The sequence below is a fragment of the Macrotis lagotis genome, chromosome 2, assembly GCF_037893015.1.
Source record: "Macrotis lagotis isolate mMagLag1 chromosome 2, bilby.v1.9.chrom.fasta, whole genome shotgun sequence".
Lineage (NCBI taxonomy): Eukaryota > Metazoa > Chordata > Mammalia > Peramelemorphia > Peramelidae > Macrotis > Macrotis lagotis.
This window is the reverse complement of record NC_133659.1, coordinates 208,384,019-208,399,380: the sequence shown is the minus strand read 5'-3', so window position 1 is coordinate 208,399,380 and position 15,362 is coordinate 208,384,019. Positions and strand designations below refer to the sequence as shown.

The following is a 15,362-nucleotide window of genomic DNA, read 5'->3' as shown; positions in this document are numbered from 1 at the left end:
TGGACTTGAATTTAACTTGACTATACCATGCTGTCTTCCCCCCATTAGAATGTCAACTCCTTGAAGGCTGATACTATTTTACTTTTGACACTGCCAGGAGCACAGTAAGCAATTAATAAGTGCTTGTTACTTGATTGATGTCAATATATTGGGATTTTACTATACCATAAGAAAGATGAAGCTGAGGAAAACTTGTATTGGACTTACATGGACAATATGACATGAACAGATCTAGGAGAACAATTTATACAGTCACTAACATCCTCTAGAGGAAACAACTGTCTAAGGCTTAGGAACAGGATCCCTATAGGGGCCAGTCATGACTTTGGAAGACCGATGATGAAGCAAATGTGTTGGCCAGTTCTGAGGGGAGAAGTGACAGACAATTTTGGACATGGCCAAAGAATGATTTGTTTAATTTGATTAGGTAAATGGTAAAAGAGTGATTCTATTTGGAGGGGGTGGGATCGTGTCAAAAGGAAATTGGTGGGCAGTAATAATAATTTTTAAAAATAAGAAAAGGAAGAAAACAGCCTTCTTAAAATATTAATACATAGGAGAGAGAGTAGAAGGAAATTTAAAATAGACCACAGACAAGCCAGGTAGTGCTACTACACAACAGAAATTCATGTAATAGAAGTTTCACATGCTCTCTTCTTTTTTCAATGATCTTGGAATGTTGAAATATTTGTTTGGTGATGTGTTAAATTCATAAGGAAAAATTTTTTTTCAGTTTTCTTTTTTTGCAAGGCAATGGGGTTAAGTGGCTTGCCCAAGGCCACACAGCTAGGTAATTATTAAGTGTCTGAGACCGGATTTGAACTCAGATACTCCTGACTCCAGGGCCGGTGCTTTATCCACTGTGCCACCTAGCCGCCCTGAAAAAATATTTTAAAAGATAAAGCAAACACTATATTAAGCCAGTATATCTAAGGTTCTGATTCCACTACTAATTAGTCTTTATAGCTCTAAAGAAGTATATATTTATATAAGTATATAGATACACATATACATATATGTATACATACAAAGGCACATATTTATGTACCACACACATAAAATATATACAACATTCATATATGGAGGTTGGACTAGATGATTTCCAAAATTTCTTTCAGGGTGGAATTTCTATAATTTTAAATAATCTCTCCAATCATATTCAGTGAGTTGGATTGCCAACATTACACGTAAAACCAGTTACATTTCAGAGGAGAATAAGTCCTTTCTTCACAATTTTTTTTCTTGGTTTAGAACTATGATTTCATCTATACAAATGAAGAACTTAGTTTGGCAATTGTTCCATACTATATAATTTTAGAGAGTTGCCCGGCATGCCAAGAAGCTTTGATGTGTCCACAGTCTCACAGCTAGTATGTGTGAGAGAGGACTCGAATGCAGATCTCCCTGACTCCAAGACTGGCCCCAATACGTTAATGACACAATGTCTCCATTGCATATTCTAGACTTTTAGTTGGCCAATCATTCATTTTTCTTCCAGTACTATGGAAATCCTTGGCATGGAGACACACGACAGCTGTGTTGTCATCCTTTGGCAAAGAGGGAAACACCAAGACAACAATGGGGGACTTTGCTGAGTTGCCCTTGGGAGTGGTGAAACATCTGGCTTATTTTCTTCTTTCTTTCCTTGTATCCCCAGTACTTAGGATAATGCCTCCTACATGGTAAACACTTAGAAAACTTTTGACTGACTGACTGGTCATAATTGCAGAAACAGGAAACAGCGATAACAAAATAACACCTAGAATTTATACAAAATAACACCTAGAATTTATACAAATAAATCAACCACACAAGTTGGGGTCTGTTAACTGGCCAGTATCTTAATATCATAATAATAATGGGTCTAGAAAATGTGGTTTTCAACATGGTTGTTTGCTGAATTATTGGATGTTATCCTCAAAGGTTTTTAGTATTTAAAAATGGCATTTAGTGTGCCCTTGGGCAAGCCACTTAACCCCATTTGCCTTGCAAAAAAAACCCCCTAAAAATGGCATTTAGTATTTAAAAATGACAATACAACAGATGTATCTTGCCTGTCTGACACAAGGCAATACATTTTTTTAAAAAGTGTTTTTTGATGTATGAACAGTAATTAATAAGGAATATTAATGTATCATTGGGTTGAAAATAAATCTATAATCAGCCATAAAATACTAATTTCCTAGTCACTGACTCATAGGAAAGGCACCTGCTTATATTGCACACACCAACACTCATATAATGACATTTCAATGCTTTGGGGATCTATCAATTCCCACAGTGTGGGAAATCCTTCCACCAAATGCAGATTACAATCTTGCCACACTTTGCTGTGGCCCTAAAATTCACTGCCTCATGGGCAAATTGGTGCTGACACTCCTAGAATTTAGGAAGTCTTATCCTTGAGCACTATTCTGTGCAGCCTATTGCTAGAACAACATTCAACCTTTTTGAGCATGGTAGAGCTTGGGCTCTATTACCCAGCCCTTGGTTATATGCTGTATGACTTCATGGCATAGTTCTAAAACCTAGGAAAAAATATCTAATGATACAGCATTCTCTGTAAGCTTTCTTCCACTGCTAATGTCCAGATGATGGGAGAAGGGGTATGGATTTTAGGATTTAAAAACTTGGATTCCTGGTACAGTTTCCACGCTATCCTTGGTGCAAGGCGCTTAACTAACTCTTTGAGTTTCAGATTTCTCATCTGAAAAATAGGCATGATAATACTCTTACTATTTACAGGGCGGTTGTGAGGAAAGTTCTTGTAAAACTTGTGGGGCCACATAAATGTGAGTTGTTTGGATATGCTAATCTGTATAACTGAGTAATTTAAAAAATAGTGAACATTGATATAGAATTTTAAAATATGAAAAGTGCTTTATATTTATTATATTATTTGATCCTTATAACAATCCTGTGAGGATTATATTCTTTTTTTTTAATTTAATATTTATTCTCATTTTGTACAATTAATGTTATTTTTACATTAGTAAAATATTCTTGTTTAAGAGTAAATGAGATACCCCCTCCCCCCCCATAAATATAGACTTGCTTCAGTGATAAAGTAAAGGGGAGAGAAAAAAAAATTAAAATTAAAAAAAATAATAGTAATAATTGTAGGTATGGCCAGGTGGCACAATTGAACGGAGCACCAGCCCTGGAACCACGAGCACCAGAGCCCGCAGCCAGCCCCATACACCCAACAATCACCCAGCCGTGTGACATGCAAGCCACCCGATCCCCACTGCCCTGCAGAAACAAAAAGAAAAAAGAAAAAAAAAAGACCCAAAATAAAATAAAATAGTAATAATAGTAGGGATGGCTGGGTGGTGGACAGAGCATTGGCCCTTGAGCCAAGAGCACCCGGGTCCCAATCCGGTCTCAGACACCCAAGAATCACCCTGCTATGCAGCCCCAGGCAGGCCACCCAGTCCCATTTGCCCTGTACTCCCCCAAAAGAATAATAATAATATTAAAAAACGTGCTTCAGTCTTTGTTCTAACACCAATAACTCTGTTGTGCGTGGATCACATTCTTTATGATTAGTCCATGGCAAAAGTTACTTCCATATTTTTCCAACATTGCCATTGCTGATCATAACTCCCTCCTTTGGTATTTCTCCACTACCATGTACTATATTTTCTCTCTCCTTTCACTCTGACTCTGCTGTAGGGTCACTGAGTGGAGCAGGAGACAGATCCCTGGCCCTGGGGCCAAAAAGCCCCGAGTCCCCATACCACCCCTTAGACCCAGAATCCACCTGGCCCTGTGGTCCTAGACAGGCCATCCAATCCCAGCCCCTTGCAATAAGTAAAAAAGAAAATGTGTTATATCTGAACACTCTCCCCACATGGTCCATCCTCTCTTCCATCACTCACATCACCCCCTTCCCCCTGTCGCCCCCTCTCCTTACTGTGAATGCCTATACCCCACTGAGTATATATGCTGTTTCCTCTCCTAGCCACCTCTGATGAGAGCGAAGTTTCCCTCATTCCCCCTTGCCTTCCCCCCTTCCATATCATTGCAATAGCTCATTATAATAAAGAAAAGTCTTATTATAATGAAATATCTTGGCCTATTCCCCCTCTCCTTTTTCTTTCTCCCATTACATTTCCCTTTTTTCTATTAACTCCATTTTTACACCATATTTTATCTTCAAATTCAGCTTTCTCCTGTGTTTCAACTATAAAAGCTCCTTCTACCTGCTCTATTAGCTGAGAAGGTTCATATGAGTATTATCAGTGTCATTTTTCTATACAGGAATACATGCAGTTCATCATCATTAAGTCCCTCATATTTTCCCCTTCTCCAATCTCTATGCTTCACCCAAGTCCTGTATCTGAAGATCAAACCTTCTGTTCAGCTCTGGCCATTCCAAAAGGAATATTTGAAATTCCCCTGGTTCATTGAAAGTCCATCTTTTTCCCTGGAAGAGGACATTCAGCCTTGCTGGGTTGTTGATTCTCGGTTGCATTCCAAGCTCTTTTGCCTTCCGGTATATTATATTCCAAGCCCTATGAGCTTCCAATGTAGTTGCTGCTAAGTCCTGTGTGATCCTGACTGCAGCTCCACGGTATTTGAATTGTGTCCTTCTGGCTGCTTGTAATATTTTCTCCTTGACTTGGGAGTTCTGGAACTTGGCTATGATATTCCTAGGGGTTGATTTTTTGGGATCTCTTTCTCGGGGGGATCGGTGCATTCTCTCCATTTATATTTTGCCCTCTGCTTCTAGGATATCAGGGCAATTTTCCTGTAGTAATTCTTTAAAAATGATGTCAAGGCTCTTTTCCTGATCATGACTTTCAGGTATTCCAATAATTTTTAAATTATCTTTCCTAAGTCTGTTTTCCATATCAGTTGTTTTTTCAATGAGATATTTCACATTTTCTTCTAATTTTTCATTTTTTTTGGTTTTGAAGTATTGATTCCTGATTTCTGGCAAATTCATCAATCTCCCTGAATTCTATTCTTTGTCTGAAGGATTTGTTCTCCTCAGAGTTTTCTTATCTCTTTTTCCATCTGGCCAATTCTGCTTTTTAAAGCATTCTTCTCCTCCATAACTTTTTGAACTGTTTTATCCATTTGACCTAAGCTGGTTTTTAGCATGGTATTTTCTTCAGCATTTTTTTTTTATTTCCTTGACTAGGCTGCTGACTTCATTTTCATGGTTTTTCCTGCATCTCTCTCATTTCTTTTCCCAGTTTTTATTCTAACTCCCTCATTTGATTTTCAAAGTCTTTTTTAATCTCTCATAGCCTGAGCCCAATTTCTGTTTTTCTTGGAGTCTTTAGATGCAGGAGCTTGTGCTTCCTCATCTTCAGACTGAGTGTTTTGATCCTTCTTGGGCTCATTTGCAAAATATTTCTCAATGGTGTTCCTCTTGTTTCTCTGCTTGCTCATTTTCCCAGCCTGAGCCTGTTTTGGGGTGCTTCCTGATCTTTTGGGACACTCCCACAAGGGTCTCAGTGTGTGAGGCTCTGTCCTCCCTCCTGGTCTGTGAATGACCATATGCGTCCCCCTCTGCCACGGGGCTGAGTTGGGTGGGGGTGCCCTGCTGCTCTTCCTGGGGTGGGGGGGGGCCTAGACTGCAATCAGGATCTGACTGTGGTCAGAGCCCCAGAGTCCTGTTCTTGGGGCTGAGGATAAAGCTCTGCAGTCTCTCTCTCTTCACTCCCCTCCCTCAGCTCAATGAGCTCATGCCCTGGGGGCTCCTGCTTACCAGCTCCACCTGCTTCTGTTCCCGGATCAGAGCTGCAGAAAGACCATGTTGCTTGCTGTGTGCCCTGAAGGCTGGGCTCCAAGTACTCACTCTGTCAGAGGTCCTGTTCCCCCACTTTGTGCCTGGTGCTCCCCGGGGTGCAGCTCAGGAGACTCCCCCGCTGCTGTGAGCCACGGCTCCCAGCGCTCTAGGGCTGCCTCTGGGAGGCTAAGGTTCTTTCACTCTGGTGGGCCACCCCTCTGGCGGGCAACCCCTCCAACCCCAGGAAGCTGAGCCTTTCTGCTCTTTTCCAGGTTACCTTAAGTAGGAGAACTGCCTCATTGGGTCCCTCTATGGGTTCTGTCCCTGGAAAGTTTAGTTAGAGTCCTTAGCTTATGAGTTTTATCAGAGAGCGCCTAAGACTCTCATCTTGGCTCCGCCCCCAAGATTATATTCTTATCCTCATTTTTCATATGAGAAAACAGAGGCTAGAGAAATTAAATGACTTGCCCAGAGCTAGAAAGTGAATGAAGCAGTATCTGAACTCAGGTCTTCCTGATTCTAGGCTCTAACCACTATTCACCTCTAAGACTTAGTTTCTTTTTCTAAAATTTTATTTATTTAAGGCAATGAGATTAAGTGACTTGCCCGAGGTCACATAGGTTAGGTAATTATTAAGTGTCTGAGGCCAGATTTGAGCTCAGGCCCTCCTGATTCCAGGGCTGGTGCTCTATGCATTGTTCTACCTAGCTGCCCTGACTCAGTTTCTTTATCTGTAAATGAGAGGTTTAGACTGGATTGGTTTTTAAGATCCCTTCCAACTTTAAATTCTATGACTATGACTATGACTTGAAATTAGATGAATAACTTTCCCTGAATCAATCAATTCATCTTGGTCACAGATAGACTATAAGCTGACTTTAGAATTCAATAAAGTGAAATTGAATGGGATTTACTAATTTCTTGATTGCTGACTCATATAAACAGGTTAACAAACACACAGTTATTTCTCTGTTATAGATTTATCTCAATACTTCAAGGATTAATGATTTCACTGGGAAATTGTATGGTATTTTCAATGATCCCAGAGAGTTTAGTGCTACAAATATCCATTTTTTTTTAGTATCACTATTCTCCCCATGGCATGACTACAAAACCTGGAATTCCAGGACAAAACTGGCTTAACCAAAGGGCATGGTGAAAATGAGTGGCTTAACCTCTTTGTGCTCCAAGTCATCCTGAGTGAGAATCTGCACTGCTAAATTCTTCCTCATTATTTCTATTCTTAATGAAATCATGGTTCTGGCCTTCTCCCCCCATCTTATCTCACCCCTACCTGCAAAACAACAACAACAACTACAACAAAAAGAAACAAACACACAGTTGTTAGTTAAACAAAAGAGTAAACTGAGCACTGGTCCTAAAATCAGGAGGACCTGAGGTCAAATCTGGCCTCTGACACTCAATAATTGCCTAGATGTGTGACCTTGGGCAAGTCACTTAACCCCATTGCCTTGCCAGAATCCTTTCCAAATAAAAAGTGAATTGCTTTGTAGTGGGACCATTCCAAAGAAGGCAGACCTGAACCTCTCCTGGAAACATCTGGGGACTTTGGGTCATGGTTAGTCAACATTTGGCTATGTTGGAGAGGACAATCCCCTGGCAGCTTCCCTCAGCTGATGGCTCAGTGCTGAAGGTGTGGGCACTTTGTTTTTTTCGTTTTGGTTTTTTTTTTTTAGGTTTTTGCAAGGCAAATGGGGTTAAGTGGCTTGCCCAAGGCCACACAGCTAGGTAATTATTAAGTGTCTGAGACCACATTTGAACCCAGGTACTCCTGACTCCAAGGCCGGAGCTTTATCCACTACGCCACCTAGCTACCCCAGGATGTGGGCACTTTGAAATGACAAAGCAAACCCCTTGCTGGCTGTTAGCCTGAAGGAGCTGATGACTCAGAAGATCTTTTGCATGGAGAGACAGTTCCCACTCAGTCTTTTTGCTTTGATTCTCCCACTCTCCTTGTGAGAAGGGTAGGGGGGATGGGTATGTTCTTTCACCCCCGTTACAGCTCCTCAATGGGGCAGGACTCAATGAGGTGACACCTGGCTCACACTTTGTGTTTCCTTTTCTGAAGTAGGTCTCCTGAGATGCACATGTCCAGCTTTGAGGAGAATCTGTTGAGTTTAAGAGGTCTAGCTAGGTGGCGTAGTGGATAAAGCACTGGCCTTGGAGTCAGGAGTACCTGGGTTCAAATCTGGTCTCAGACACTTAATAATTACCTAGCTGTGTGGCCTTGGGCAAGCCACTTAATCCCGTTTGCCTTACAAAAAAAAAACCTAAAAAAAAAGAGGTCTAGAGGACCTAAGTACAATAAATAGAGTGGGTTTATCTTCTGCATTGCAGAATATGGCCACCAACAAGAGTATTGACCCCAAACTGGTCAGAAAATGTATATTAGTAGTTGTTTAGAAAATGCAGAGCTTAAGTGAAATGTAAAAGGCCTACTTATCAATCTTTTTTTTTGTTTTTGCAAAACAATGGGGTTAAGTGACTTGTCCAAGGTCACACAGCTATTGTCTCAGGTCTTCCTGACTATCCATTGCCCTCCTAATTATCAATCTTACAAACTGTTTTATGTTCTGAAGAAGTTTAAGCCTCCAAAGAGAGTATCATTCCATTTATAGAAGTTTAAGCCTCCTAAGAGAGTATCATTCCATTTATAAGTTAAGTTACTGAAATCCTTTCTTAATTCTTATTGTCAATTCATATTTGTGAGAGTTTGGGTGTTTGGGTATTTCTTTTGTTGATAGGAAATAAATATCTGTCCCATATCTTATCAATATTGTACACTGAGTACCTTCTCTTTCCCTCTTTTTGAGAAACTCTAGATGTGAACCTAAACCTATGCTAAAAGGATGCTGAGTAGGGGGTGAGGCTAAGAATATAAGAAAAGAAAGGCTAGTCCCTTTCTCCCCAGGACTGAACTTGATTAGACCACCTGCCTGGACCCCCTAGTGAGTCCTTGTGAGCCTTGTAGCAGTTACTTGATATAATAGTAGAAAACCCAGGTCTTCTAATTTGCACTTTCTACTACATACTGCACAATTCTTAATTGTGTCCATTCCAAAGCCAAACATAAATTGCTCTAGATGAGTCACAGTTGTCAATTATCTGGATTTCTATACCCTTTCATTCATATGGGGCTGACTACATACACAGCTGCCTTCTATGGAAGGCCATGTTAACCATCTGTGCTCCTGTTTTCTTTCTGAACTAAAACCTCCTTTAATTTCCAGTTCCCTAAGCACACTATGGCTTGATTCAAAGATCCTTTCATGGAAAAGCCAAAAAAAATTCTAATGGAGATAACTATAAAAAAGAACAAAATATGTTCCTCTTGGAATATGTCTTACAGGCCAAAAAATTTCACAGGTCAAGGAGTTTTGGATATGCTTCTGAAATAATTCCCTAAAATAAATGATATATGCTTTCTCAACAGAGAAGTCAAGAGATTTTGTTTGTCTTATCCACTGGCAGGAAGAGTGATGCAAAGAAAAGGAAACTGAAATAGGAATTCAAAAGGATGATGAAGTACTATGTACTAACACTAGATGGCAGCAGAGATACATGAAACATGACCAGCTCAGCACTCCCAAGAAGGACATAGTTAACTAAGGGGCCTGCTAGGGAGATGTGATTCTGTTCTCATTCCTTTTGAAATGGCTGATGAGTTCTGGTGGAGAGGGAGGGACTTGGCTTACAGAAAATGTGAATCAATCAGTCAACAAGGAATTATTAAACACCTACTACGTACTTCTGTATTATAAATGTACAAGTCCAAAGAATCAGACAATTCTAATTCCCAATGAATGCACATTTCTCATCTCTGGTCCTGATGTTACACAGCCAATTTGGAGAAGGGAAGAAAAGGAAGAAAAATAAAATTTTCTATTGCCAAATCTCAGTAGGGGTTGCTTCCCTTTAACCAATATCCTTCAAAAGACTTTCTGCAATTAATGCAGATTGCAGTCCCTTGGTAACTGGTCTACATGAGTTGCTATGGCTCCAAAAATCATCACCTGGAAGTTAGCCTTCTGTTCATGAATTCCCTCTAAACAAACAGAAAATCAAACCTGTTCAAACTTTCATTTTTATAGATGACATAAAATCTTTGGAAATGTTTACTGAAAGAATACTAAGACCAAGCCTGTCCATGAGAATAAGTGTAACTAGTTTCATCTTAGGGAAAATGGTTGTAGTTCCTTGTTGATTGATTGATTCACATTGGGAGTGGGGAGGGGTAGACACCATGATGCTAGCGCATGAAGGAATTGTGGGAAATGAGTGAATCATATTCACTCCATCTTGTGACTCAATTCTGGATTTAGTTCAGTTTCCTTTCCATTCAATTATGGGCCTAGTCCAATTTCTGTCTTGTGAGAAAACTTTATTCAACTATGACAATTGTGAGAAAACTTTGTTGCACTATTTGAACCTAGCTCTGACCTGTTGGGAAAGTGGACCACCTTGACCAGTTGCTCAGAGACCAAGTTTATGCTGATCAGAAACCCAGCCAGATCCAAAGATAGATGCAAGGAGTTTTCTCACAATTTTACATCTCTATGTCTTATCTGAAAAATGGTCTCATAATAGTCAGCTATTGTTTCAAAGTTCTTTGAGGAAGTGGGATGTCTTGTTCTTAAGATTTTAGGGAACTGCACCTGTTTGCTCTCCCCCTCCCAATCTGGAAAGCCTCAATCTTTCTTCCAATTAGAAATCAGTATTCTGATTAGTTGTTTTCTTTTAATTAGTTGGTCTTATTTGACTAATTGTTTTTAATACATTCCCTTATATTTGGGGTCCAGTGGCAAGCTGAGGAGAGACCTGGTCCTGATTTGTTATGGGATTGACATGCATTTCTTAATAAATCAATATGTTCAGAAGTTCAAACCTTTATTTCCTCAGTCAATTCATATTTCATTTGCCACATGCAGAAGGCAGTCAGACTGAGGGCATAAATCAGATCAAGGGCATGGTCATATTAGGAGAAGGAGCAATTGAGTCCTTGCTTCTCCAAGCTCTTAGGGAGATGTGTAGCAGATATAGTATCAGCCCCCTAGAATCAGTAGGCTGGGGAAACACCTCTTCCTTCCTATTTTCAGCTCTGCATGGATAATAAAAATTTCCTTTCTCAATCACACACATATATTCCATCTGTATGTACTACCATCATGTCAAATTCCACTTGATTAAAACCAACCTCACTGTTTTCCCGGATAAATCAGATCCTATGCCTAGGTCTACTAGTAGTATCATCTTGGTGATGGTGACCTTCCAGTCACCCAAGTTGGAAGCCTCAGGGTCATCTTTGGTGTTTCCTTTCTAGCTTTCCCTTATCCAACCACATCCAATCAAATTTTTTAAAAAACAACCATCAGTCCTTTATTATGAGGCAACTGATCTAAAGCAATGGCATTCTAACACCTCAGCTCTTAAGGAGCTCATAGGCTAATGGGAATCTAATGACATTTCTCTTATACTGCCTTCTTTTGTAGCTCCCCCACCAGAATTCAAGTATCTTTGGGGCAGAGATTGTGCTTGGAAAGGGAGACAATAACTAAAGTGAATTTAAATAATTGTCAGAATTGTCCAGAAACATGAAGAAACATGCTTTGAACTCAGAAATACTGAGTATGAGATATAGTCAGGGATGTAAGGGGGGCTACATTTCAGAGCTTCTTGATCTTTTTAATCTCTTGATCCCATTATAAAATTCTTAAAAAAATGACTGAAGACCCCAAAGAGCTTTTTATAGAAATAATATCTTAGTATTATTATGAAAATAGTTTTGATTTCATAGATTCCCTTAAAGGGTCTCAGGGACCCCCGGGGTCAGATGATCACACTTAGAGAAAGGTTTTAGTATAGCAATACTTACATCCAAAGTATTTGTGACTTTACAACTTGGGGGAAGTCACCCTACCAGCATAGCTTGACAAGTCCTTTAATTACTTGGCTTATCAGTCTTGAGGTTCACAGGCATTAAGTGACTTGTCCAGAGCCACACAATTAGTAAATGGGGATGGGGGGAGGGAGAGAGGAAGAGAAGATTTGAATACAGATCTTCCTGACTGTCCACTACATCATGATTGCCTCCAAACATACGGTATAAGTAAATAAAATTTATGAAAAGTGGGCATTTGCCTTCTTGAATTCCCTTGGGACATGCCAGCACCCCCTAGTCCTGTCTAGTACAATGTGCCAGACCCTCAACAGATTTCTGTTGGAAGGATGGCCAACAAAGAATGAGCTTAGAGGAAAGTAGGTGCCTGCAATGTTATTTAGGAGAAATCATCTTGGCAGATAATTTTATTCAGCACCCACTTTGAGCAAAGCACTGTACTCACTGTACCCAAGCGTACTCAGTACATTGGGGATTAAAGGAAGGAGGGGGAGGCAGAGAGCATAGGGACAGTATGCCTTTACCCAACAGGTTCAGAGATTCTCTGACTGCTCAATCACTAAAACCACTTTGATAGTCTGGCAGCAGAATGTTTTCTGACTCAGCTCCTGGACAAGAACAAATGTGGGTGGACTTAAAATAGGTAAAGGTAACTGAGCATCAAATAATGAGGCAGAAGTCTCCTCATACCTAAGTGAGGTGTTCTATGAGGCCACAATGATGTGCTGACAAATTTTGATCTAATTTTTGTTCAGGGCCAAAGAAAGTCAGAGTTGGGAGCAGGGCTTGAAGATATTTTAGCCCCTGGATTCCTATCCTGGGGTCTGTGAATTAATTTGGGGGGGGGGGGGGATACAAATGGGTCAAGTGACTTGCCTAAGGTCAAACAACTAGTAAGTATCTAAAGTCAAATTTGAACTCAGGTCCTCATGACTTCAGGGTTTGTTTTCTATCTACTGTGTCACCTAGTTGCCTTTGTGGGACTTGTTTTTAAAAAATATTTTGATAACTGCATTTCAACAGAATTGGTCTCCTTTGTAATCCTGTATTTATTTTATGCATTTAAAAACAAGAATCTAAATAGGAGTCCAGAGGCTTCATAAGATTGCCAAAGAGATTACAGAGCCTAGATCTAAATCTGGCCCCACCCTGAGTCCCCTCTATTTTGCAGATGAGGAAAACAAGATCCTAAGAAGAAGATGAGAAGGAAGAGAAATCAAAATATCTAAAGATGATTCTCAGGTAACTGCCATGCTGCTTCCCTTTCTCAAAATCTCAAAAGATCATCACTTGTGTTAGCATGAGTATTTCAGCATCATTGAAGGTTTCTGTCCCTCCACATCTTAGTAATTTATCTGTAGAAGTTTCTATGTTTCAAAAGAAAGAAAGTCATCACTTGCCTAAGGCCAGTTAGAGGTAGAACTAGGACCAGTCTCAAATTCTGATTCCCAGTCCTGGCCTCTATTTATATAATGCAGTTGGACAATGCTTCCCGTTCTCTGGAATAGATGCTGTAATACCAAAAGAAACTATGTTGGGAGGTCAAGGCATCTATGTCTGATTGATATCAAAATTTTGCTTCTGATAAAATTCATTTCTTTTTTTTGGGGGGGGTGCTTTGGAAGGCAATGAGACTAAGTGATTTGCCCAAGGCTACACAACTAGGTAATTATTAAGTGTCTGATACAGGATTTGAACTCAGGTCCTCCTAACTCCAGGTCTGTGCTCTATTCACTGTGCCACCTAGCTACCTCCAATCGGATTCATTTCAACATGCATTTGAGCAAGGGTGTGTGACAAGGCCTGGTCAGTACTCTGCAGTAAGTCCCATTCTGCTAGAGGGACTGGAGCCTTTGCTGTTTGAGGGTCCCTTGCACTCCCTTTGACCAAATGCTTTATGGGAGTACACTCACAAGTCTTTTTCATGAATGTAGGCTTTGTTTCCCCAACTGGTACATAAGCCTCCCAAGGGTAGGGCCATAGTAACTATATTCAACTCACTCTAGATAATTCTCAAGCTTCACTCTATTTTTTCTGAAGGCAGGGCCTTGAATGCAGATTAAACATGAATCCCAGTACAACTAGGGTGTGATAAATCCCATAGAAAACTAAGAAAGATCCACCATCCCTTGCCCTTGTCAAGACAATGTCCAATCCTCTGCTGTGATTTTTTTCTCTGCCTCTAACACTTAGATCTATGGGACCATGGGCAAGTCACCTAATGTCTCATTCAATTTCTTAGTTTTCTTTACTTCAACTGTAAAACAGAGGTTATGGTGGTAGTGTTAACCTCCTTACAATGTTGTGTGGGATGCAGATGAAGTCTTTTATTTATTTATTCTTTTAAAACTGGGTGTCCCCAATTCACCCAGGCTAGAAATATAGCAGTCACATCCCACTGCTGATCAAAATGAAAGCCTGGACCTGTTCTGTCTCTGATACAGGACAGTTTGTTCATCTTTAGGTGACCTGAGAGTCCCCTATCTTGGAGGCCCACTATATTGATACAGGACTTATAGAAATCTGATCAGCTTTCCTGAATGCAGCTCAGAAATCCTGGACTCAAGTGAGAATACTCCTCAGCAGAAGGAAATACAGATATTCAAGACCATGAAGTCTTTCTTACTGGTCTGCCTGTCCCTTCACTCAGAAGACAATGGTTAAAATGAGAATGGGGGGATGATATTTTAGTGCTCCTTCTCTGTTGCCCTCAAATGGAAGGCAATGGAAGAAAAGCTTGCAAATAGCTCATCTAGGCCTAGAAAGTTAACAAACATAGATAATTATTCAATCCATTAATTAATGTTTCTGTATGTCTCTCCAAGGAGTAGTATGCACTGTTCTGAGAACTGACTTACCTGGCACTTTCAAAGGTGGCAGATGCAGTCTTTCCAACAGCCCCAAATCCAACTCCAACAGCAAGGCCCTCTAAAAGAGATACAAAGTGAATGCCATTATGGTTAGGAGTCAATGCCCATTAGTCATGATGCTATCTCATGACTACACACCATAGTCAGCACTACAACAGATCTTTATGATTTTAAATTAATAATTATTGCTATATATCACACTTGAAAGTTTGCAACATGGTTTATAACCTTTATCTCATTTGATGTACACAGTAAGCCCCACAAAGGTAGGTTCTATATGTTTTCTTATTTTAATTTTGCAGAGAAGAAACTGAGGCAGAGAGAAGTTAAATGATTTGTTCATAGTACACAATGTGAGGCAGAATTTGAACCCAGCACTTCATGACTCAAAGTCCAGTGCTCTATCTTCTATAACATGGTAATCTCTCTCTCTCAAAGAATTTCCTTTTCAGCAATTCTCTGAGGTCTTTAGAGAAAGCAGTATCATCTCCAATTTATAGATGAAAGAATGGAAGCTCAGACTGACTTGCTCATGGGTCAGCACATTAGAGCTAGACTTGAATTCAAATCTTATCAAAAATCAGATTCTCCTTCCATTTTAATATTTCTATGGTTGTTAAAAATTGAGGGCCTTTTGAGTATTTCTTGATGGAAAAAGCATCCTGTTCAGTATTTTTATGGTATTTCCAAGATATCCTCAAAATCAAGACAGAACTCCTTTGCTCTCAGCACTTTCTGACTTGTATCACATTTTTCTGGCTGTATCTACCCAGGAGAAATTAAGCTCCTTCAGGAAAGGAATTTTGTTAGTTATCATCTTTATCTCTAATAT

General features: G+C 39.9%; 1 protein-coding gene across 3 annotated transcripts in view; it reads right to left on the bottom strand.

Annotated features, from left to right (window-relative positions):
* The window catches only part of SLC39A11 (solute carrier family 39 member 11), a 512,505-nt gene that overhangs the window by 97,895 nt on the left and 399,248 nt on the right, over positions 1-15,362 (bottom strand). For all 3 annotated transcript variants that reach the window (XM_074224669.1, XM_074224671.1, XM_074224670.1), the window contains one exon: positions 14,519-14,588. In XM_074224669.1, coding sequence (XP_074080770.1) covers positions 14,519-14,588 — 70 coding nt within the window. The remainder of the gene's footprint in view (positions 1-14,518; positions 14,589-15,362) is intronic.